Here is a 27,180-nt window from a genome sequence, read left to right on the forward strand (position 1 = left end):
AAATAAAAACAACTCTTCTTTGTAGCTCTGTACATATATAGAACATGCATGTGTTGTACGTGTTTGCACAAATAATACTTGATTGTATATAAACACAATAAACCTGTACATATTTGGTGGCAAATAATACGTACATTGTGGTTGATAATGCCTTTGTCCTTAAAGCACTCAATTAAACCAAGTCCCAATTAATTTGTAGTTTATGATTAACCTAAGTCATTACTTTCAAGGAGCAAGTATGGGTCTCATTAGATAAAAATTTAGATGATGAAAAATGAAATAAAATGAACCTAAACCAAAATGCAAAATTCTAATTTTAAATAAGATGCAAATGTCCTAAAATCTATATGAAAATTAAATTAAACTAAATGAATACAAATGCAATTTTTTGGGGGAATTTTTTTTAGAAGGAAAAATTAAAATGATAAATAAAAAAAATTAAATAGAAAGTAAGGAAAATTAACAAGTAAAAGTGAGATGTTTCTCTTCAGGTACGGTGGAAGGAGCAACTTAGGATTCATATGGATTTAACCTCCATAACCTAAATCAATTAATTAGACCAAAGGGAAGTGATAAGAAAGTTGAATTAATAAGTCTAATTACCTACTTGAAACAAAAGGAATCCTCAATTTCAAAAACCCTTAAATCATTAAGAACTCATAACGGTACAAGGTTGGTTAATTAAACTCATTAAAACCAATGATGAATAATTCAAATTTATTCTGAAAATCATGCTTATAATTATCCAATCAAACAATTAGATAATTTACCAACTCAATTAAACAATCAAAAGGCAAAAGAACCCAAAATTGCAATTCAAGCCACTTGATAATTAAATCCATAATGAAAACTCAATTATAAATTCAATTAACAATGCAAAGGTTTATAAACATAAATTCCAGCAAGTATCTCAACACAAAATATAATTCAAATATCAATTTAATATAAGAATAAAAATGACAATCTAAAACTAAATTGTCTCACAAAAATACAACCTAAAATCATTTAAAACTAAATAATCTCAAGTCTTTGAATAAAAAAGATAAATAGAACATCACTCCCTTGTGATTTTCAAGTGCTAGCCCAAGAGGTTCCAGTTTCCTCCACACTCCTCCCAAATTATCTCCCAAGCAAGCTTAAGCTCCCATAGATGGCGTGAAACTCATGAAATAATGGAGAATAATAATAAGTGAATAAACAGAATGAAAATTGATGAGTGGAGAGGGAGGTAGCTGCCCCTTCTTATGAGAGAATGCTTCTTTTTATAGGAACAAGAGGGGATTTTAGATATAAGAATAAAGCCCATTTAAAATTAGCTATTGGATTGTGCTTAAACTCTAAAAAATAATTTTGTACCTTTGGATTTTCTCTTTTACTCTTTCTTGACCTACAAGAATTTAAGTACATCTATTAATATAGATTATATTCAAATATAACATAATCTATGCCAAAATTAAAGATTAGATATGTACCAAAAATAAGGCAAGGAGTTGAAAAACTTTCCAAAAATCAACTTTCAAGAAATATGAGAATTGACTTCACAGAAATAGAAAGTATTAATTTCAAGCCAAATATAAGAAATCACAAAATATTCATATTTTTAATCCAAAATCTCTTTTTTTTTAATGAAAAATCCAAAAATCAATCAATTAATCCAATAATGCATAAAAGATCTATTTAAGCTCAAAATTATTATTTAAATCCTAGATTAATGTGGGATAAAATATATAAAAATTTAGTTATATCAGTGATAAATATATACACACACACAGAGAGCCAAATTATATGGAATTATTACCTCCTGTTCTTAATACAAGAACTAGTTTGACAATTTGGTCCTAAATATAAGACCTCAATATGGAAGTATTACCTCTCATATTTATCTATTTTTCCCAAGGTAATTCTTATAGTAGTTGTACATGTTAAAAGTTCAATCAAATAGTAGTTCTTGTTATTACACATGATGATTAGCAAGGGTATTTTAGAGAAAACAACTCCTAATTATTACAAATAACTAACTCAATAAACTTTCTTAATCTACTCAAATTAATTAACTGCCCTGTATATTAAGGATCAGAGGTAGTATTATCAGTCCTTAATATAAAAGCTTGTTTGACTTTTATTTTGATTCTAAATATAAGACCCTAATCTATTTTATCTCTCATATTTATCTACTTTTTTTAAAGATGGTCCTTGTAATAATGGTAGTTTTAGCTAATATACTTGATTAGCAAAAATATTCTAGGAAAAATAATACATATTTATTACAAATAATTAACTTAAGAAACTTTTTTAATCTACTCAAATTAGTTAACTAACTCTTACATTAAGGATTGGAGGTAGTATCAATCTTCTAATTCTCACTTGGCTTGAATTGAATCCCATGTGGACTACCTTTCTTCCCCTTAACTTTATACAGTGCATTGACGTGCATATACATTATTATAAACAAAGTCCTGCCTTCTTTCCTTTTGTAGTTTGAAAATATGCATGGTACTTTTAAGTAAAAAAATAATAATGAAATTTTTAAAAAAAAACAAAGTGTTTGTATACCCGGTTTTTTTGGGCCTGAGAATCATAAATTTTAAGGGCATCGAAGTCTCAATCAAAAATAAAACAAAAAAACATCCTCGAAGTCCAATAATGCTCAAAGATCCAAGTATAGAAAAGGCATTGGGCTTCTAAGCACATGGACCACAGACCCAATCCAGTCTAGTAGCATTCAACACTTGGAATGCTAACTGTATATTCCAGTTAAATCTTTTTTTGAAAGGTGTCTAGGTAGAAACCAAATCATAATTTTTAAAGCGATTTTATGATATACAAAATAAGTATGTGAGATGAGTTTTATCTCAACTTGTATGAAAGTACTTTTAAAAAACCCTTTTGAGCCCCATTGGTCAGAAAATATCTGAATGGTAAAATTATTTTAACAAGATTGCAAGTATCGTTGACGCTAGATGATTTTAATGAATCCTTAAAATTCAGAGTTATGCTCTCGTAGAAAAATTAGCCTCTTTTGATACGAAGATCATCACGTGCGTCTGAAGTTTTCCTTCAGATTTAGTGTCCAGTTACTATTAGGATGTAGAGTATTCCAGTATAATTAAACGACAAGTCGTTGTGATTGGAAAAGTTAGCTCATGATGAGCCACTTGTATTACAAATACTAATCACTTGGTAATCTAATCTAAAGTTAGTTGGAAAAATACAGCAGAACCACACATATATAGGATTATATATATATATATATTATGGAAACGATATCCTGGCCTCCAGGGAGAAAAAGACTTAATTTAATTAACTAATTTTGCTTGAAGAAGGAAGGCCATATGAATTAATTGGTGATATCTTGAAAGAAGGAGGATGGTTACTTTTGGCGTCAGTTATGTTTTTGTGGTTGACAACAACTTCGCGGCGGACTCAACACACACGTCATTAGTCGGCGACTGATAACGAAATTCAGTGTGGGCGGCCACTTGTTGAATTACACACGCGCGCACGCACATATACGTTAAATTTTAGAAGAGGACTTGTGAAAATATCTCACCGGACTAGATTATCAATTTCTCTTCTTGAATTAAATTGTCAGTTTTCCTTGACAAATTCAGTCCAAACTCTTAAAGATAAAAAGAATCTAGTAAAATTCAGAAAATATAAATCTGAGAAAGTCACCACCTGATGACTTTAACCCTTTATATTTTAGGGCTCTGAACGAAGCTTAACCCTGAGTATAATATTACCTACTGTTCTTAATATAAGAGCTAACTGAGAGTTGAATTCGATTCTAAATATAAAATCTGAATGCACTTTATTTGTCTCCAAAATTTATAATTTTTCTTGTCCCAAAATATTTCTATTGACTGTAAAGAGTTGGAATGCCGAAAGTGGGGAATGATGAGATGAAAGAAACTGAAAATGCGGAAAAGTGTAGATGGATGAGCTGAGTGTGATTAATGGTGGCAGTGTGAATGCAGTATTTGCAACGGTTTGACCTCTTCCCATTAATTTATGGTAACGTATGACGACTGTGATCTCATTGGAGTCAGTTAGAGGACACAAGCATCCATTCTCATGCATCCAACTCACTAATTTTAGCAACCTTTTATATGCTACTTTATATTCTTAATATAAGAGTTTTTTTTATTTTTATTATAGTCCTAATTAAATATAGACCCTAATTCACTTTGTTTTTTTATATTTATCTATTTTTTTTAAAGTAATCTTTGTAGTAATGGTAGTTCTAACCAATACGTATACTTGATTAGTAAGAATATTTTAGGAAAGACAAGATTTATTTATTACAAATAACTAATTTAATTATTTTTTTTAATATATTCAAATTAGTTAATTAGTTCTTATATTAAGAATCGGAAGTAGTATATACATACATACATGAAGACATGAAGACACATGCGCGCGCACAATATATGGCTCTTCTTAATCTGAACAGACCATGGCCGTCCTTATTTATTATGATTTCATTTTTATAATTCTGGACCCAATCCCCCACATTACATATATTCACTATCTCCCATCCTTGTTATAAAAACTTACTAACCAATTAACCAAATTCCCTTAATTAACTACTTCTATGGAGGGCAATTTTGATATTCTATAATAAACAACTAACTTTGTTAATATATATTAATCGTAATTATTCTAAAATAATATTGTATTTATTAGGATTGCAAGCTCTTTCCCCTTGTGTTTAAAGTTTTTAATATATGACAGTTTTAAAATTTTTAACCCCTCACCTCAGGATCTTTAATTTGCTCTCCCACTGGATGTGATGTTCTGTAAAAAGACAAATACATTTCCCACATTATTCAAGTGTGGTGGATGTGATGTGCGAATTTTATGATTCTTTATTATGTATGGGATTGAGTTTCTCCATATCCTTTTCTTTTATTGTTTTTTTAAGGAAAACAATTCTTTGTTTTTGTTATTTTGTTCGAGTTTTAATTATGCATTTTGCCTTTTAAAAAATTATTATTAACTCTCTGGAGTTTAAATATCTTTCGTAATGTAGTCTTCTCTTTCATTATATATGTTATGCTAGTGTATTATTGTTTTATTTTATATTTCTAATAATTAAATTATTTGACCAGGTTAATTAACTGCCATTTGTTTGACTGTGTATCCCATATGCGATTGCATTATTTATTGTTAAAGTGGAGGCAATGAAACAGTAGCTATCTCCTTGATTATACAGTATTATACACACCATCGGTTTTTAATTTCTTTATTTGGTTCTTCTGTCTTGGGACTACGCATACAATATAGTAAGGACAAAATACAACCAAACAAAGAAAATGATGACTGAAAAATTATTTTTAAATATTCCTTTTCCTTTATTTATAATACATATGATTCTTTCTCCATGAATATCAAATATAAAAGCTAATGGGGAAATATTATATATGACTTCACTTGAGTTATTTTTTTTTTATCATATTATAATATAACAAATACAACCACTATGTATTTAAATCATAAATAGTCATTATTATATCATATCAAGAGAACGTAATAAATAAAATGAATTAAGTTTTCATCACAAACCAACTTATTGACTATGTTGAGCCCCGGCCAAAATACTACTCCTCCGGTCCTTCATATAGGACCCAATTCTTGAGTTAGTTTTGGTCCTAAATATAAGACCCATTTCTCATATTTATCAATTTTCTCTAAATTATCCCTATGGATGCTCCCTCAACTATAATCAAGTAGAAAAGGGAGAAGGAGGTATTAAGAAAGATGATTATGGTGTTTTAGGAAAAATGTGTCACTTTTCTTATGATTAACTAACTTACCTAACTTCCTTAATTTAATCAAATTAGTTAAATGGGTCTTATATTAAGGATCGAAGGAGTATTTAACTATTAATTTTAAATCAATAAGAACCACTCTCAAAACAGTAAATGATACATTTTGTGTGAGGGAGCTATGAGATTTTTTTTTTTTTTTAAGAAGTTAAAACTTTTAGTAGTCCAAGTTAAAAGAATCTCATATTTTTGAAAAAGAGTTTAACTTCTGATATCTACTTATCTCCAATTAGGTGGCCCCTTAAGAATAATGTACCATCCACATCAAGACGGCCTCTTTTTGTTTTGTTTTTTTGGCCAAACGACCTAGTCTAATGAAGAGAATATTATTTTTGTTATAATGATTATGTTCCAAAATTTGAAAGAATTTAAGATAGAGAACACATCTTCATCACTAGGCTAACAATTGGGTTTTGATAGGGATATATATTCATCCCTCCTGGTCCTATATAGATATATATATATATATATATAGATATATATTCCACATCCATTGAATTCAAACTTAAATTTTCTTATAGCAATATAGTGTGACGAAATAGATCACACCCAAAATTAATACATGTACATATAAAAATATGTGCGCGTGTGTGTATATGAGTTTATGTTGTGTTTGTGTGTGTGTGTGTTGCATAACGCATCAAGAAAAACATAGCTCTGTGACAAAAATTTGAATCAAGATAATTTGAACTAACTTTCTCTTTAAAAATGGAGTTAAATCTATTATTAATTGGAATAACTAAGTAATTAGTTTGAAAACAAAATAAATGCCCCCTTATTATCCAATTGGCGTGATATAAACAAGCGAACTAATTAATTACCGAACAAACAAACCCAAACTTAGTCGAGGTTCATTTAAAAAGCCTAAAAATTGTTAATAAGGTTTATTTTCATCAGTTAGTGGTTCTCATCATTCAAATAATTGACATGAATTTTTTTTTTGGGGTGAGAATTATCCGATGGAATCATTCTAATTAAATTGAACAACTTCAACGTACACGACAAGTCAATTGATACTGTTGTTATATATGCATGCCACCTAATCATAAGAGGTCAAATGTATTGAACTCAATTTTAGAAGGCTTTCTATAAATGTCATCAATTCGTTCTCCTTTAAGAAATTGACATATCTAATTGTCCAAAGTTACTCCCACACACCACAACTTTACCACTATATATAGCCATCCAATTTCATCTTAAAACAGATATTATTTCAAGTGGATCGGAGTCTAGTCCTTTATGCTTTTTCTAAAATGTACTTTGGAAATTACAAATTAAAAGCCACTTCTACATTTCCAACCCTTTCCCAATATTTATACCAACTTTATATTATATATGCTTTTCAATTACAAATAAATTTTCCCTTCAAAAATTAAACGTAATTTAAAATATTCGATGTGAAATCAACAGGTCGCAATTTTAGTTGGCCCAAAAGTTTCTACTTACGACTACTCCATTGAGGTATGATTGTCATCATCAACTCATCATTACCCAGAAGAAATTAAAAGATCACCATGAATACATACCTACATGAAGAAAAGAAAGAAAAAAAAATAGTTCAAAGGCAATAGAATCAAAATATATGCTCACTCCCGCAAAGAAAGGTATACAAAGTCCATCTATATGTAATAATGTCATAGGACTACGTATAAAAATTAATCTTATTTTGTCTCATTAATTAATAATGAGATCAATGTCTCTTTAATCCTTGAAACAAGTCATTATATTTTTATATTTCGTTGACTACACACGACACTCCTATATATATTGTAATCAATCATTAATATTAATACAAGATATTAAAAAAAAAATTGCACTGCTCTCTCATGCTCCTATAATCAATAATACGATGTTCAGTTATACATGGTAATATACACATAATTTGAATTGGGATTAGGAACTGGAAAAAGAAAAGTTACTTAACTCTCACTCCTCTGTGAATTTTTTCCAATATTCTTACGTGGATGATGTGGTTAATTAGGGGATGATGCTTAAAGACCTGTACTTAACTTGACCCTATATATATGCCGTCCACTCAAAATCAAACCTTTATCTCTTCAATATATATATATATATATATATATATCTGGGTGTGTGTGTGCGAGAGAGAGAGAGAGAGAGAGAGAGAGAGAGAGTTTGACGGTTAACCTGTCATAAGATTATTTTGAAAGAATGACAGCTACCCTTGTTGAATCAGAAATGGAATAAAAAGTAGTATATGAGAATTGTCTTCCTAGAAGTAATAAAAAAGTTGATAAAAATACTATTAACTATCTCCATCAAAGACCTCATAAATCCCGAAAAGCACACATTCCGCTTTATATTATTGTTCCCTTATATATCTCAATTCGCAAAGAATCTAGTTGACATTATTTTTTTCCCCCCAACCTAATCCACGGTCTAGATTAACTTGTCTCTTGAAGGAATGTGACCCGTGAGCGAGGACGAACCGAAATTTGCTATGCCTGTATCTGTGTATTTTAAAACATACTATAAAAATATTTTGTAATTGATCGAGTTATTTAAATTAGGTTTAGATAGTCCTTTTCTACAAAGAATAAGGCATGTTGAAATTAAATAAAATATAGCAAAATTTACATGATTTATAATTAATCAACGATATTTCGATCATATCTACATGTACATGTTCCAACCTTATCAACTACTGCACTGGATTCTTAAAATTCTGTAAGATTTGTTTATCCATAGTGGTTGGATTAGGTCTTCTCTTGGGTCTTATGATTGTGATTTCCCACTTTATTAAAATCCACAATGACCAAAATAGCCCTCCTTTTGCCCCACTTTGATGTGACTTTCAGCCATTGTCCACTGATGTTTATATAAATAAATCATAAATGGACGAGCCTCTCCGAACCAGCCATTTGCATTGCATATTATTGCAATCACATGCATCAAACATAAGGATTTTAATTTCTAGTAGACCGATATATACTCTCTGAAACAAAGAAAGGTATACATATTTATCATGTAGATAAAAATTAAATATATGACTATATTTTGAATAATATATATATGTATATACCTATAGAAGTTATAACAAATTATACCGCTTACAAATAATGAATAGCATGCATGTCTTCTTATGGGACTTTATGTGATGAGAATTCCTATCTAATTATTTATTTTACCGTAATGTTTATATCATGCCATATCTCATGCATTCCAAAGGTGAATGAGCAAAACGAATTCTTTCAAAATTATAAAATATAGTACAGTCAATAAAATTTAGATAAATAATCCGTTTTTAAATAAACCATCTGTTATTTAAACTCCTCGTTTAATTTCGGCTAATATCAAATCTCAAATAGAAGAGAAACTCTCCCAAAACACATTTTATACGCACTTTTAAAACATGATATGCTTAAACAGTCATATATATGATTTTCTCCTTCTATTTTTTAACGAATATATATCATCTTCTTCTAAGAACAATATTTGTCTGTAAAGATAAATAAATCTTTAATGCTAAATACCATCCGTTGTCATGTACTTTTATATATTTTTAATTTTAATTGTACATCCCAATGAGGTTGGATTTAGAGGAAGAGTTAATTCCTCACAACGTAGCGAATCAAAATTCAAATCTCTAATAGGAAATGTACCCACGTTTATTGCACGACAATACCTCAAATAGGATTGCTTCCAATAAGATGGTACATACTCATGTTTAAAAAAATTTAAGTGTACATTGTGCATTTATTGGAAGTCCATATCAATAAATGGAGGCATCCCAATCCAAAACTTATTAACCTCTTCTTGTGAGTAAGACTTTAATATTGTGAGTGACCCTATCCACTATGGTATCGGTAGTATTGAGTTCATCGGTTTTCTGTTTTCATACAGATTCATAGGTGAGACCTTGTATTTAAAACATGATAACCTTTTTTTTTTTTTTATTAGGACTAACACTTATTGGTAAAGATTGATAAATCTTTAATGTTAAATACTTCTCTGGTCTTATTTATTAGTAACTTCTAACATGTTTCACATAGACCAAGTAAAATCTTAAACTTTATTAATTCTCATTTAAAATTCAACAATTTTTTAATTTTATCCCTATTTAATATATATTATACCTCATCTAAATAAAGTCAACACAATAGTAAATGAAAGGTAAAATTATACATCTTTGCAAAAAATTTCTTCTGAGTGCCCTATAAATAAGATAAAAAAATATTTTTTCTTTTTGTCCTATAAATAGGACCAAAGGAGTAATGTCTTTCGGCATGTGCTTCAATATATTTTTAATTATATGTTATGCATTTATTAAAAATTCAAATCACTAAATTCAAGCATTCCAATCTATAAATAGCGAGTCGGATTTCAGGGTTCGGCGCTCATTTCAAGGTTGACTACCGTGTACATATTAACTTCAAAGAAAATGAGACATGAACCATTTAAATCAAGTTAATGTCCCTCTTTGCGTGTAGATGAAAAGAATCCATCTCCTCTAAAATTAATAGAGCCAACTTTAAAACTATACAAAGAGGAGGAGGTGTTCTTTCATATAAAAGCTTAAAGAAAATCTTCACCAAAAAAAAAAAAGCTTAAAGAAAATGAAGAATATATAAGCTGAGAAAATGAATCAGACATTGCGAAATGCAGGCAAGCACACCAAATTGAGCATGAGACCACTTTTTTGCTGTTTCCATGTCAGTCACTAGAAATGGTAACAGTACGCATAGTCTGCCACAGCAAGAAATTCAGACCAATTTTTCCTCAGACTTCACCAATCATACTTTCAGGTGTTTTCTTCTTTTCTTTCTCAAACCTAAATATTATAATATGATCTGTTTGTTTCCATGCTATTTTTGTTTGTGTGTGTTGGGATTTACAGTGTTAGTTTCACCTCCTTCAGTTTCATTTGATTATTTTGATGATTTTTGAATCTGCCTGTGAGGACCAGTGGGGCCCGGTGATGAGAGAAAGTTTGTCTGTCAGTGAGCAAGAAGATGCCATACAAGAGAGAGAGAGTGGTGTAGTAGCTGTTTTCATGCTGCTTTCACACATATATACAGTGTCGTTTTGTGGCCGCGCTTGGGTCCACCGACTCGCGGGGTTTTTCTCTCTCTCATCTCACCATTTTATTATTATTATTGTTGTTGTTGTTGTTATTATTTCTGTGTTCCTCTCTCCCTCTCTGCAATTAATTTTTCATACTGTGAATATCATTTATGGCAGGGAACAAATGAGCAAAATCTGGAGGAAAATACATTGAAAAGGGAAAAGGAGGGCAGAGAATTACAGAGAGAAAGAGGAAAATAAGGAAGCCCAAAAAAAAAAAAATTCCTCGGTGCTTATGTGTTGGTGTATCTGCATGACACCAAATCAGTGATATAATTTCAGTAATATATCACTTTGCTTCAAATTGGCGTTTAAAATAAGCCAAACCAGCTGAGAAGGAAGAAAGGAAGAAGAAGAAGCAGATAGAAGAGAAAATTCATGTCGTCAAGTACTGTGCCCATGGAGGGTTTGATTTCCTTTTCCTTCATCTCCTTCAACTTCCATCCCTGTCTTTTAGCTTTCTATTCTGTATCTCTTCCCTTTTATGTTTCTTCTTTTCATCATTAGAGCCCCAAGTATTTGAATTACCTGCTTTTGGGAATCTGGTTCAGAATTGCATGTGCCTTTTCCGGAATTCAGATAGCTTTACAAGGCCAAAGCAGAATAAGAGGATATCCCCAGCTGAACCAGACCACTTATATCCTTGAAGAAGAAGGAGAAGAAGAAGAGAAAGAGGAAGGATATATATAAATGCTATCTGCTGATATGGCGGCATCTTCTTCGTCGGCGTCGCTGCTCGGAATAAGAGGAGATCAGAATCCGATGAATCAGCAGCAGCATTCATCAACCCCAACTTCGTCAACAACCGCAGCTGCACCACCCCAGAAGAAGAGGAGAAACCAGCCAGGAACACCAAGCAAGTATCTCAATAATTTTGTCGAATTTAATCAATAAATTTCCAAATCAACAATACTCCCATCGATGAACTGATTTTTATTCCCCTCCTCCCCACTAATCTCAGATAATCATTTGTCCTCGTTTTTGGAGCCTGTTCTAACCATTAAAAATCCCTAGAAAACCCTAAGTCTGTAACCGAAACTCAGAAATGAAGAACTGCAGTGGGTGTTCATGATTCCTTGAAAGCCCAAGTCTTTGAGACCCCAGACCCTTAATGAATTAATTAGTTAATTGTGTGTTATAATTAATAATTTCTGGTTTGGCTTTTTTGTGTGAGAACGAACAGATCCAGATGCGGAGGTGATAGCTCTATCTCCAAAGACATTAATGGCGACAAACAGGTTCATTTGTGAGGTATGCAACAAAGGGTTCCAAAGAGAGCAGAACCTACAACTCCACAGAAGAGGACACAACCTGCCTTGGAAACTAAAGCAGAAGACAAACAAAGAGCCAAAGAGAAAGGTTTATTTGTGTCCGGAGCCCACATGCGTGCACCATGACCCCTCCAGAGCTCTGGGTGACCTCACTGGCATTAAGAAACACTATTCTCGCAAACATGGCGAGAAGAAATGGAAGTGCGAGAAGTGTTCGAAGAAATACGCGGTTCAGTCTGATTGGAAAGCACATTCCAAGACCTGTGGCACCAGAGAATACAGGTGCGACTGTGGAACTCTCTTCTCCAGGTAATTTATATATATTCATTCTCTTAATTAACCCTAGAGTTACACAGTTCAATCCTTCAGATTACTAGGTGTAGGTATAAGTGAGGGCATAGGGAAGAAAGAGGGCTAGATGCTTTCTTTCCTTTTCTTCTGGTTTTCTTTTTCCATTTGATGATAAAGATTCTCCGTCCTCTCTTTCTCTCGTATGGTCTCGTTTGTCTTGGTACGATGGCCTGGAGGAAACGGAAGGAAACATCCTTCCCACGTGAAATTATGTTTGGAAACTGCCTCGGTCATAGGGTATCAGAAAAACACACGAAGCAACATCATCATCGTCATCTTTCTCTCAATTCCTCTCTCCGGATTTTACCTAGGGAACAGTGCTGGGTTTAGCCCATTGCCTTTTATTTGTTTGTTTCTATTTTCTTCGGATTCACGTGTTGCTATGTGCAATGTGGAGAGAGGGAGATATGGCAGTGTAGTGCTGTGGTGTTACCATGTTTGTTCTCTTATGCCTTGGCTAGATGTGCTCAGTACTGTGCTCTTGCAGGTATCCATCCATCCAGGTTCTCCTTTTCATGATAAACCTTGCCCTACAAAATTCAATCATCCCTTTCTCTCCCTCCTCCTCCTCCTCTCGTACCAAAATTCAAACTTTCATCTCCAGTTTCTTCGAGAGGTGATGTCAACTGCTTCTTGGATGCTACCTCCATTGTCCCTTAATTTTAGGGTTCTTCTTTTTTTTTTTTTTGGCGATTTTTTTACCATTAAATTCTACATAAAATGGGTGACTTGATATCTTATTTGCAAAAAATAGTTTAGTTTTCAATTTTTGTATGATTTTTCAAAGATTTAGCAATCGGCACTCTAAATTAAAAAGAAATTGAACCTTTTAAAGTGCTAAATCTTTGAAAAATCATAAAAAAAAATTGAAAACTAAACTATTTTTTGTAAATAAGATATGAAAATATCACTCATTTCATACAGAAGTTAATAGTAAAAAGAATCGCAAAAAAAATATTTAGGAAGAGTCTCAAAATTAAGGGGCAGCACGCAAGTGGCAGCTGGCACCCCATCTCTAGTTTCTTCGTCATGCAGTTCTACTTCTCCAATATTAATGCCCACGTTGATTTTGGTCGGGCATATTAAGATTTTTATAGTACTGACGAGGCAAGTCCCAACTTCTTATAGTTCTTGAATACTTTTGTGCTGGTGAAAGGTATTGTTTATTTTGCTTGATATATATGCGTGTGCCTTGTATTTAGAAAGAACCGGTTTAATTATATCCATATTGATTGCTAAAAATAAGAAGCCTTTTTCTCGAAATAATTCAATTTATTCCGTCAAATAATTATAAGACTATATAATGCACTCTCTAATATGTATAGGAGATCTTAAGCTTCTGAAAAAAAAAAACTTATTTAATTAAATGATTATTAGTCCTAATAATCAAGCATTAATGTTTTGAAAAATTAAATGTTGCAGGCGAGACAGTTTTATCACCCACAGGGCGTTTTGCGATGCACTGGCTCAGGAAAGTGCGAGACAACCTTCCAGCTTGATTAGCAGCGCCATTAGTGGGAGCCAGCTCTATGGAAGTAACAATATGGCGGCTTTAGGCTTATCTCAGGTGGCCTCCCACATCTCCGCCGTCCATGACCACCACCCCAACAACCAAACCGGCAGCGACATTTTGCGACTGGGTGGCGCAGCTGCCACTGCCGCTCGGGCTGGCCATTTTGACCACCTTCTTCCACCATCCTTAATTAGACCACCACCGCCACCGCAGATGGCGGCCAATGTTGCTTCTCCTCCGGCCTTCTTCATGGCGGATCAATCAAACCAGAACTATCACAACCACCATGATCACCATCATCATGGATTCATGCAATTCTCTGATCTTCATCACAACAATAGCAACAATTCTCCAACATCTGCACCTAATAACAACAACCTCTTCACCCTTCCTCCATTCCTCTCCAACACCACCAACAATAACAGTTCTTTATCCGAACACTTGGGCAATAACGGAAGCGCCGGCGGAGGAGGAAACGTAGACGGCCCCACCACCTTCTTCTCCGACCAAATCACAAGCTCCAGTGCTCCTTCTCTTTTCAGCACATCTCTTCAGAACAACAGTAACAGCAGCAGTATACCCCACATGTCTGCAACAGCACTGCTTCAAAAGGCTGCTCAAATCGGTGCGAGTACTAGCAACAACAGCACCACAGCCTCGCTTCTCAGAAGCTTCGGAAGCTCCTCCTCCACCACCACTGGATCCAAGTCTGACCACCACCACCACCACAACAGGCCGCCGCAGCAGCTGGTCGGAGCAAACTATGGCGCTATTTTTGGAGGGTCGTCGTCGTCGACGAACAACGAGGATCATCAGACCAGTAATCTTCAGGACTTGATGAACGCATTCAGTAGTGTTGGTGGGTATGAAGGATATGATCATCATCATCATCACCAGCATCAACAAAACAACTCAAACACAAGAGACCTGAAACTTCCCGTAGGATCTGACAGGCTTACTCGAGATTTTCTTGGGGTTGGGCAGATTGTGAGGAGCATGAGCGGAGGAATTTCACCCAGAGATCATCATCAACAAGGGTTCATGAACTTGGGTTCTTTGGAGAGTCACCGAAACAACAACAACAACAACAATAATGCTGCGCCGTCAGGCCATTCTTTTGGAGGAGGAGGGAATTTTCAGTGATTAGTTAAAGTCGAAGCTGAAAAAACCGAAGTAGCAAGGTACGTAAAAAATTGCCTGCCCCTTTCTGTGATTGATTACGATACGTGATCGTTAAAGTTTGATTCCATCCGTAAGTGTGTCCAAAAAGTAGGTTACTTTCCATGTTCTCGAACTCCCCCGAGGAAAAATCCACCTTTTCATCTTAGGTATACTTATTATTCGATGCCCATTTTTAATTTAGCTTTAATTTTTTATTTTTTTAATATTATATGTATAAATTAATTAATTATACTAATGAAATTCAATAAATACCCACAACTTAAATTTTGAAAAAGTTTTCGCGAACCGCAAATTAAAGATTTGAGTGTGAGGAAATATATTAAAAGGATGAAAGAAATTAATCTTTGGACAACATAAAATAATGATTTGCTTATGTGTGTGATTAGAAAGATGGGGTAAAGCATGAGTTCATTGGGAAATGTGTGGCTAAAAGGAAGGAAGCTTTACGTAGTTAATAGATTAATTAATTATTTATTTTTGACTGCGGGGTGGGGTTAATTAAATAAATGGGATGTGAAAAATGAAAATAAATGGTGAGGGAATGGTGGGCTCTGACAAAGTTGTCATGCACAGAATAGACAGTGGAGAGCAGAGTACTTTGTTTGTTGTATTGTCTTCTTCTTTTCAGCTTTCTTCCATTTTTGTTTATATTTTGATTTTTTTGATTTCTCAAAGTCACGAGTGCCCTCCACACCCAACAACCCCTCTGCTCTCCTAGTCACCCCTTCTTATCTCTCTTCTGTTTTTTAAACAATATATTGGCCTGCACTTTCTTTTAATTTTTCATACATTTGAATATAATTAATGAATAATCACATTATAACATTTTATATTCCTTTTTACAATATAATTGCTATATATTGCTTCACATTTTTTCAATTGTTTAATCCCGTGTAATTTTGCACAGGATGTATGTATTAATTCTATATATAGTTAGTTTTGATGCAAAATCAGATCAAGTTAAATCACATTGACTAATGACGAATGAATTGGCAAATTGAATCCTGGTTTTGTCCAAATATTTATAAAAATAGAAATTAAAAAATATCAATAGGTAATCGACATAGTTAACTAGGAATTGATTATATGCAGATCAATGAGAATTGATCAAGAAATAATAAAAATGAATATCTTAAGCTTTTTATAATACATTCATATATTAAATTGAAAACACATTAAATGAATGATAACAAGAACATGACTTCAAATGTTGAAGGCTAAAAATTCCTCAACTTTAATTTTGTAAGTAAAACAATTGATATAGTACTTATAAAATGTCTAAGAAGTTTTAACTTCCTCTTAATTGGCTTATTGAAGCTTGAACTTTTTTTTTAGTCATGATATATATGCATTAATCAACCTTTCAATTATTTGCCACAGTATATAACTACATATACAGGTCAGCTGGGATTAGCTTCTATCATCATTGAACACAGAAAGGCTAACTCTTTTTTTTTTTAAGGAAAATAAATTAAAGTTGTGTGTGTGTGTTTTTTTTCCTAACAATAACAGTGACATTTACTAACTTTTGTACTTATGTTTTTTTGTAGGGATGGATATCGTCAAGAAGTTCGGTTACAGTGAAGGGTTGACTGGCTGGCTAATTCAATAGGAGCAGATATTATATACACATTCTCCTCTGGGAGACTGCCATCATCGGACCGTTTATGATTAATTAGGCCTCTTTCCAACTCAATTACATCATCTTCAACTTCATTTAGACTTTCTCTTTTTCTCTTCCCATCAACTATATTCCAAAAAAAAAAAGTAGCTAGAATCAAACATATCATGGTTTCATGAACTTAGTTTCTAGCTTTAGTTTATAGTTTTATATATATGTTTCAGACTTCATGAGCTTAATTGATACCTTCCTTTGTTCATATACTTTTATATATGCTATTTATCATCTCTCTTCAATTCACTCTCGATCCCCCCTTCACTACTTCTTGTTTGCAAATCTGAACATACACTCTTATCAAATTTCGATAATGCAAATTTGAAGTTGTACAAAAAGATTATTGAAGTATCCAATTACAAAAATTAATTAATAAATAAATAAATAAGATGAAGGGTTGAAATTTAATCCAAACAGTCAATAACCATATAATAAAATAATAGAAAGAATTAATGCATGTTTATCGCCAAAAAAAAAAATCATGGATGTTGTTGAAAAAATATCAAATTTGAATCGTGCAAATTAATATAATCACACAGTCCCAGGAAAGAAGATAAAGCCAAGTTAATATAAAGTGAAAGTGAACGATCATCGGAGAGAAATCATTCTCTTGTTGAGCACCTTCATGAACTACTAGCTACCATCATTAATATAAAAGCTACATAACTGATTTAACAATATTAAGAAAATTAGTTAACTTAGTTATTTGTTAAAAATATGTATTGATTTTTCTAAACTTTTCTCTTTCAATCATGTGCATAAGATGATTAGAATTATCTATTGGTGAGAATCCCTTGTACTCAATAAAGACATTTTGAAAAAAAAATAGACAAAGTAAATTAAGATATTATATTTAGAATTAAATTTAAAACTTCAAGTAACTCTTATACTATTTCTGATCTTTAATATAAGAGTTTGTTTAACTTTTATTTTAGTTTTAAATATAAAATCCCAATCCACTTTGTCTTTCATATTTATTATTTTTTTCAGGTAGTTCTTATAATAATAGTAGTTTTAGACAATACACTTAATTAGCAGGGATATTTTAGAAAATACTACCTCCGATCCTAATTATAAGAGTTATTTGACTAATTTGAGGAAATTAAGGAAAGAAGTTAAGTTAGTTATTTGTAACAAATAAATGTTGTCTTTCCTAAAATATTTTTACTAATCAAATATATTAGCTAGAACTATCATTGTTAAATAAATTACTTTGGGAAAAAATGTATAAATATGAAAGACGAAGTGGATTAAGATCTTATATTTAGAACCAAAATAGAAGTCAAACAAGGTCTTATATTAAGGACCGGATATAATATTAAAAACTAGAGGTTATTATTACAAGGTATTTGAATCTGAGTTCAAAATTTGGTTACACAAATGAAATAGCGTTTAAACATGGAACATTTTGTAAGTAAAAACCATGATTTTTCAAAATGCTTCCAACGTGCGTGAACGCGCAAAGACGTACGGACTAGGATTCTAAGGTGATGAAATGACGTGGACGAGTGGATTCTGACGGCAATTTATAAAGCGTCCTTTTAGACCATTGGATTCTGACATCCACGGACCCCTTTTTAGTTCCTTCTTGGGTTGGGTTGGCTCATTTCTGGTCCTAAAAAGGCCCACAAGGAAGAAAAGATTAACTTTTGTCCCTTCTTAAAAATTATATGTTCATTTCCATGACCAAACATGAAGCAGAATGACAGGTCCAAAAATTGAATCGAGGGCAACAATCTTGGCTGCAAACTAAAAATTATATTTATTTATTTTTAATAAAAACTGGATACTATTACAACACTCTACAAAGTGCAAGAAACATCAAAGCTCAGCTTCCCTCATTGCCTTCCACCTCTTTAAAAAAAGGAGGAGGGAAATCAAGGATATAAAACAGAGCGTCTAAATTAGCTAAATAGTCAGTACTAGAATTTTGATCTCTATACACCTGATGTAACATAACTTGCCAATCCCTGTGAACTAAAAACCTAGCTTTGTCAACAATGTCTCGAAAGGGGTGGTTTAAATCACATCCCCTGACTACCAGATTGATAGCTTCCAAGCAGTCAGAGAATATGGTTATATCTAGACCCTTATTTCAGCAGACGTTAAGTCCATGAATAATACTAATTAACTCAACAATAGTAGGTGGTACCTTAGTAAGTTTGCAGCTGAAATCAGTTAACCCATTACCCGCCTCATCTATAATGGCACCACTACACCCACTTCGTCAATTTGTTGATATTTCTGAATTTACATTTAAAATTGCATGCTTAATTTGCAATTGACTATTGATATTTCTTAATTTGCATTTATCTGGCTTGATATTTGCAAATTGCAACTCAATTTTTGAATAATTTTTTCGAACCTACCTATCACTAATTCACTCTTTAAGGACTTGACTATCATTTTTGTTCATATAAAACCACATGAAAGTCGGGAAACAAAAAGAAATTAGAAAGTTGAACAATCAACCTGGTTTAATACCAAGTTACAGTCCACACTAGGGGTACTTTTTTTTTTTTTTCTATTTTACACAAAAACTTTAGATGGAAGTTTGTTTGAGCTCAACTCAAGCCAACGTCAGAACTCTTGCGATCTAGCTCCTCCTTGGTGATATTATAATGGGGAGAGGGAACCCAAGACTGATCCTCGCTTATTTACTCAGACACCCATAGATCTAATATGCCTTCCCAAATATCGCTATGGGAATCTTTCTTTTTTTTGTTTTTTTTTTATGAGAGGGTGCAGTTATTACCGTTAAATTTATCGGGGATGGGAACACAAGAAGTACTTCAACGAACATATAGATAACAAGTGGATGCGATATGAAGTGGGGCTTGGGCCCATTCCATTTAGCATAGACTAAGCCCGGCTCGACTTACAGAATTAATTGAAATATTACAAAAAAAAGAAGAGCCATTTCACTTTCTTGCTAAAGAAAACATGAAATTCATAGTGTAGGAAGGCAACACAAGATTAATTCAAACTATTTTGGTGTTTTACAAGATTTAAAATAATTAAATCTTGTAAAACACTCAAATATGTATGTCAATGATATTATTCATGTGATGCAATGTTAAAAATATAATGCATATCTCTACAATATAAATAAAATGAATTTGATAAAATTGAATGATGTAAACTTAAAAGCAACTCATAATAAGGATTTTTTTTCAGAGAAATTTCTCTTAGTTTCTTTCGAGAAAAATATTTTTCAGAAAAATTTCCAGAGGAATGGTCTCCCGGTTTTATTGGAGAGAAAGTTCTCTAAAAAATTTCTGAGGAAAGCATTTCGTTCGCTCAAAATTTTTCCAGAGGAACCATTCAGCCCGAAAATTTTGTGAGAATTTTTCCCCAATTATTGATCCGTAATTGATTGACTTAATTATATTGTGTATATAATTTTTGGTAATTAGCTGCAGCGCATGCAGTCCAATAGGGAAAAGGAAGCACTTATAATTATTGGTTGGCCCTTGAAGTTTACACGAAAAGAGTGGTTGGCATATGGTGACTGGTGAGACAAAAACCACACAATTTAAATAAGAGACTAATAACAACCAATGGGGCCTGACACAACCAGCTACAAATGGACACGTGTATCTATAAAAAATTAAACAATTATATATAATGACAGCAAATCCATGACCTAATAAATTAATTAACATGAGACTCTCTGGCTATTACGTCATGAGATTCATGAAGGAGGTCGTCACACACAACCAATCTTAGACCCCCAATATAATGAAAATATGTAACCCAATTTTTTATTAAATTTGACCAAATTCAATCATCTAATATGATTTTTTTTTGTGTCGTTACTACCTACCGTCTTGAATATAAGAACATTTTGAGAGATATGTGTTTTGGTTCAAATTATATGTCTTTAAAAAATTCATGTCCGGTGTATGTTATATATTCTTCCAATTATATTCTTTATTAATTAAACTAGGAGTAGTAATTAAGAACAATTAAATATAGGGTAGAAGTTTTATATATATAAGATCACTTTCATGTTTGGAGCTGTATTGAATTGGAATAAAATGAAAAATGAAAGCGATTAGTTTATTATGGGCGGAGTAAATTAGAGCTTAACTTAGACAAAGAACCTCACAAAGTTAGCATGTCTAATAATTTGTCCATTACAAAGTCAAAATTTTGGTTTAAAAGTGGCAACTTTATCCACGATAAAGTGCTTGCATAATAAGTATTAATTTGACATGAATGTTGGTTTATAAGTAGGAGATCAATTCCACTTGTATTTTAAAAATTTACACACTAATTCGCTCAAAAATAGAAATAAATTGTACAGATTTCCAGGAGTGTTTTTAAATTTAGAGTTCCCTTTACATTTTTTTGTGGGATACACTACTAGTAGGAGCAATCATCATCCTCGGGCAATTTTGATAGAATTTGTCGCAGTTTTTTCACCACATCATTCACCCTCATCCTGGATTCATCACCCACCTGCATCAATCACAGTAACCAAAGTCCAAGGCTTCAATTTTAAGTTCCCAAGCATAGGTAATCGTAAAAATATATATATATATGAAATATTATGAATAATTAAACTCATTACCCTTGCAACAATGGTAATGCCAAGAGAGGAATCTCCAAATGGTAAGATGCTACTACTGGAGACACAGAGATGAAAAGTCTCAAGCAAGCTCAATATTTTGAATTCAATGCCATTTTGTTTCTCGCAATGGATTCCCAGAAGCACTTGGTTATCTGAAACTCTTACTTCAATCATAGGCAGCACTTCATTGGTTTCGCAGAACTCATCATTCTCACAAACCTCAATTTTCTTTATGGATATCACTGACAACTCTTTCTCTAGTTCTCTTACTCGTTCCTGAAGTTGTTTCACGCATTTGATAGCTTCGTCCAGTATGGTGGCTTTGTCCAACTACAAACATCAAATTCACAGTAAAAGACATTGATTAACATAGTAAAACGTGTGTCAGGATGGAAAAAGTATAATTTTCATAAAAAATAGCATTCTTATTACCTTCTTCAACCCCGGAATTGTTGCAGAAAGTGCGATGAACTTATCAGTAATTCGTTGTCTCCTCCTCCTCTCTGCCATTATATGATCGAAGGTATCCGAACGCTTTCTTTTTACCTTTCTCGGATCAACGTTTCTGGTTATTTTTGACGAACGATGGTCATTAGATTCTTCTTGGTTTGAATTTATGGGTTTTATGTCAGAGTTGCCAAAGGACAGAATGTACGACCTAGGAGACATCATGCGGCTTTCATCTTTGGAACCATTGTTGCCGCCTGAACTGCCGCTATTTTCTGTTTCTGTTTGAGAAGACGGATAGTTACGAAGACCTGGTTGTTGCTGCATAATGTCTCTCAGAAACTCTTGGTCTTCCTCATCAAAGGACATCATCATATTATTGTATTGGTCGTGGAAATCTTCACCATCATCCATATCCTGCCATAATTTAGACACATTAATTAACTTCAAATCAAAAGAGATTATCTATGTATACGTCTTTGTGCCTAGAAACATATATATGCAAAGGTCTTACTAGCAGTTGAGGAAAACTAGTAAGCTGCCATGATTCCTCCATTAGAATTTTTCTCTCTGTGAGAGAGAGAGAGAGAGAGAGAGAGAGAGAGGATGTATTGAAGAGTGCTCTCGAGAGTGTGCGCGTAGTTTTGTTTTTTAGGTGCTTAATTGGCAATCTAGTTTTGTGTGTATATATAAGGGAATGTGAAGGAACGAGAACAAGGAATCTTGGCACGTTTGGCATGAAATTAAACCATGATTATTACTTGTCAACAACAATTGATAATAAAAAAATAAACAAAAAACCGATCAAGATCCCTTTTTTAGGTAAAAAGAGTGGGCCAAAAGGAACAAATGAAGAAATAAAAGGAGGTACCAAATCTAGAGCAAGGATTTAACCTTGAAAAAAAAAAAAAAAGAGGACGTTTGAGCCTCGTGTCCATTCTGGGATGTCTTTTCCCACTGATAAAGTAATGGATGATACGTGTCTCAATATGATTTCACAACTTATAGATTTAGATTCTGTAATCAATTCAATCTTTCATCTTTTTTATTTAATTACGCCGTTAAATTTCCAAGTGATGGGTGTAAAGAAATATCTGGAATTGTTCTCGTCTCCGGTCTCACAAAAACCATCTTCACACTCTTAAACGTTCTTGATCGCCGGGCCGACAAAAACTATGGACGGTTCTTCTTAATGCCATTTATATATGTTTCTGGAATAAATCAATTTTACTATGTCTATTCAATATACTACTTCGGTCATAACTATAAAAGCTAGTTGACTAATTTGAGAAAATTAAGAAAATAAGTTAAATTAGTTATTTGTAATAAATAGGTGTTGTTTTTTTCTCTAAAATATCCTTATTAATCAAGTGTATTGGTTAAAATTATCATTATTAGAATGACTAATTTAGGAAAGAATGCATAAGTATGAGAGACAAAGTGGATTAAGGTCTTATATTTAGGACTAAAATAAAAGTCAAACAAGGTCTTATATTAAGAACCGGAGGTAGTATAATATGGTCCTATCTTTTCACATTTAATTTTGCCTCATGCATGCCGACTTTATAAATTTGCAATTTTTTTTAATGTTGGGGTCTCATGCATAACTTCATGGGTTTTTTGTTTTGTTTTTTGTTTGTAAGCATATGTATCCCTTTATTGGGGAAAATCTTGTTTGAGGCACTTTCAATACTAAATATGGACACATATATTAGTTATCCTGGTCGTGAGGGTGACTCATATATGTTTACCAAAATATATAGCCCATATATAATTCTCATGGACCAAAAGAAATGATTCTCACGAAACAAAAGACTGGGTTTTGTCATGAGAAAACCATCACCAGTGAGAAACTGATCTAGTCTGTGAGAAGTCTGTGAGACATATATTCTCTCCATTTCCTCCCTTTTTTTAAATGAGAAATTTGTGGGAAAATCACCGTTTTTATCTTATATCATATGAAGCATCTTGCAATTCAATCTATCTGTTTATCATTAAAGCTTTGTACTTTGAGGCTTCTTTTTAACTGGATAGATATAGTTGACATCCTTTAATCACCAAAAAAAAAAAAGTAAAGGTAATTACTTTTCATTACATGTTGCCAGCTCAAAATTGTATGTAATTGAAATACGTTTATTTTTCCTGAAAAATGAAATTATGTGTCGTATCTTTAATAAAAGCTCGAGTGAATTATGCTATCATGAGTCTAAAAGCATTCTAACTAACCGCGTTGAAATATATAATAGATAAATATGATGTTACTTAGGATAGCGAACGTGTACAAAATACGAAATCATCAATCTTATTGATGTTTTAGTATTAAGTTTTCTACAATATTAATTAATTCTAGCTATTAATATACTATGATATTTCTGAATCGTTGAATGAAATATTACAATCTTAAATATTTCATATAATTATACTTATAAAAATGCATGAGTATTAAAACGGTGTGAAACAAAGTGACAGAGAGATTTTATAAGACCTGTAAATTGAATGTCAAATTAATTTTTATATTAAGAATCGGGGATAATAGATAGCTAGCGGCTATATATTTTTGGAATGTGAAGGAATGTTATAATTTGCATGTGTGAAATCTGATTAAATAATTATAAATTATAAATAATATGATAAATGGGAACAGATGAGCCCCACTTAGGAAAAAAGGGAGTGAGAAAAGAAAGAAGTAAAATAAAAGGAGGAAGAATGTGGAAGAAGCGAAATCTGTTAGCAAACAAACGACAAATTAAAGCAAAGAATGATGCGATGTGCCTGGCCGTCTGTAAGGGAATGCCTTTTCCCATTGAAAAAATCATGTTATCGCATATGGGTTGTGATACACGGCTTTGAGTTTTTGAGTTTTTGATTTTTTTCTTTATCCTTTTGCGTGCATTTTGAATTCCCTCATACTAATTTGACGATTTTCGTTCATAAATTAATTAATTTTATCATGCGCACCTCATGCTTAATTATCATGTTTTAACACCCCGTGTCAAACGTCAGCTAGACGTTGACACGGCTTAACCCGAACTTGCCACCACATGGCAAGACGGTAATCCAATGACCATCCTTGATTCCTTTCTTCAATGTTTAAGATAAAGGAATATTCAGCATCTAGTATTTTTTATATATATTTAGTATTCTAAAATTTTTATAAAATATCTAACACCTCAAACTATTTTTTTTTATATACCAAACTATTTATATATATATTTAACACCTTAAAATATTTTTTAGTACACTTTTATACTTAACAATTTGAGGTGTCGGATATACTAAAAACTAATTTAAAGTAGATGCACCTGAAAAAAAATATTTTTAGAGTGGTAGATGCATCAAAATATGATTTAGAATATTGGACACACTTGAAAAAATACTTTAAAATGCTAAATATATCACAAAATATTTTTGAATATTGAATATATCCGAAAATATGTTTTAAGTACTATATGCTTGCTAACCCATCTTTATGAATGGGTAAAAGTATATCTAACATCGTAATCTTATTTTTTAGGTACATTCAGGAACTCGATCTTCGATCTTTTATATAATGCATCCGGCATCTTAATTTTATTTTTTTGGTATATATGGTATCTCGATGTTATTTTTCTAGTTATATCCAATACCTTAATCTTTATGATGTTAGATACATTAAAAATAAAATCAGGTCACTGAATACACAAAAAATAAAATAAGAGCATTGAATGCACCATATCAAAGATCACAGTATTGCTGGATATGCTTGAAATATAAAATGAGCGTGCAGATGCATGCACTTTTTATATTTATAAGATATTTTTACAAAATCTATGGACTGATTAATATTTTTTCCAAAAATATCATCGAAAAGAGTGCTTTAAATTAGTGCTTTAAAGTGATAATAAGACAAAGAAGAGTACTTAACACAGAATATTCATGGAAAGGATGAGGTAATTAGTCATTACCTAATTTTTTTTTGGCTTGTGTAAACTAGGTAACTTTGTTTTAGACCAAGGAATGGATGCAGCTCAGAGAAAATAGTCTAAGATATACTTGGTTTATCTCATCCACCAGTTAATGAATTTATGCATTTATGTATGACAGGATTTAGGTAAAAATCTTTAGTTATTTGCGAAAAGTTATTATGGTAAGCATAATTACCTTTAATCTCCAGCTTTCCAGCTCAGCACTATATATGGAACTCTTTTATTAAAAAAAAAAGATTATATGTCATATCTTTACTAAATGGATGCTTATAAATCAAATCATGTTATGATTAGATTAAATTAGGAGCAATCGACCAAACTGAAGTAGGGATTCTGAGAGTGAATATGGGATAAAACTTTCGTTACATTATCTTAACAAGCAACACTATACGATAATATTTAGAAAAATAAAAATTAAAAGGAAAATGTAAATTAAAACAGAAATATAAAAATATGCAGAGACGAAGTAGCATAAATTGCATTGGACTTAATAATCATATCAATATATGCGATTATTCGATATTCCCCTTGATTTCTATTCACTTATTCTGAAGGCGATAGCATAATAATCTTTCGTTAAAAGTATCACCGTGTAAATAAATAGATAGAAAGATAGAGAGACTGATAAATAGAAGAGCAGAGAAACAATAATACAGTGGGTTCAATCAACAAGTCACATGAAAGTGTGGCCCAACAAAACAGACAACAACAATAATCACATGGGAATTTATACTAATTAATCCAAAGGGTTGATAGGATCCAGCTGTGTCAAAGGGCAGACAAATAGTGCTACTGTTTTGGATTAGCACGAAACGTGGAAGTGAGACCCACCTGAAATTAATAGACATCATCCCCCAGCGATGTACTCGAATTGATCCCCAGCCTTTTAATTTTAAATTAAAGCTTATCTACATGCTCCCCTCCTTTATTATAAAATCCAAATTAATACAATTAAAAATTAATAAATATTTAGAAAATGTACTTTTTTAAAAAATACCTTTATTTATAAATGAGTAGGTGAGAGTGAAAGAAAAAAATTAACAAGATGAAAGAAAATGTATGAGGAGAAAAAAAATAATGCGAGAGAATATATTAATTAAGAGTAAAATAGGTAAAAAATGCATTTAATGTTTAAACAAACTCAAATGGAATCTTATGAAAGGAATAGATGAATTTAAAAATTTGAATCTTATAATAAGAGAAGGTGGGAGGATTTTATGTTGTCCCCATTAAGCTTTAATACATCTTCATCATTTGAGGATATATGTATATTATGTATATTATATA

General features: G+C 32.2%; 2 protein-coding genes across 6 annotated transcripts; one reads left to right on the plus strand and one right to left on the minus strand.

Moving 5' to 3' along the window:
• Nucleotides 1-11,037: 11,037 nt before the first annotated feature.
• On the plus strand, nt 11,038-17,147 carry LOC114712272 (protein indeterminate-domain 5, chloroplastic). 5 transcript variants are annotated; one of them, XM_028896778.1, is made up of 5 exons: nt 11,038-11,319; nt 11,465-11,769; nt 12,097-12,466; nt 13,958-15,229; nt 16,781-17,147. In XM_028896778.1, the coding sequence occupies exons 2-4, from the start codon at nt 11,604-11,606 to the stop codon at nt 15,189-15,191; spliced, it is 1,770 nt and encodes a 589-aa protein (XP_028752611.1). In that variant the 5' UTR covers nt 11,038-11,319; nt 11,465-11,603; the 3' UTR covers nt 15,192-15,229; nt 16,781-17,147. The 5 variants fall into 5 exon arrangements, with proteins under 5 accessions (XP_028752611.1, XP_028752607.1, XP_028752609.1 ...); XM_028896774.1 differs by having other exon boundaries at nt 11,046-11,319; nt 12,097-12,493; XM_028896776.1 differs by having other exon boundaries at nt 11,046-11,319; nt 11,493-11,769; nt 12,097-12,493.
• A 4,126-nt stretch (nt 17,148-21,273) lies between these two features.
• LOC114712276 (transcription factor NAI1-like) lies at nt 21,274-22,342 on the minus strand. The gene is made up of 3 exons (XM_028896783.1): nt 21,914-22,342; nt 21,482-21,811; nt 21,274-21,369 (listed from the first exon to the last, which is right to left on the minus strand). The coding sequence occupies exons 1-3, from the start codon at nt 22,340-22,342 to the stop codon at nt 21,274-21,276; spliced, it is 855 nt and encodes a 284-aa protein (XP_028752616.1).
• Between the last annotated feature and the right edge of the window lie 4,838 nt (nt 22,343-27,180).

Source organism: Neltuma alba, unplaced genomic scaffold (assembly GCF_004799145.2).
Source record: "Neltuma alba isolate B1F8T4 unplaced genomic scaffold, ASM479914v2 tig00011342_pilon, whole genome shotgun sequence".
In the NCBI taxonomy this organism is placed as follows: domain Eukaryota; kingdom Viridiplantae; phylum Streptophyta; class Magnoliopsida; order Fabales; family Fabaceae; genus Neltuma; species Neltuma alba.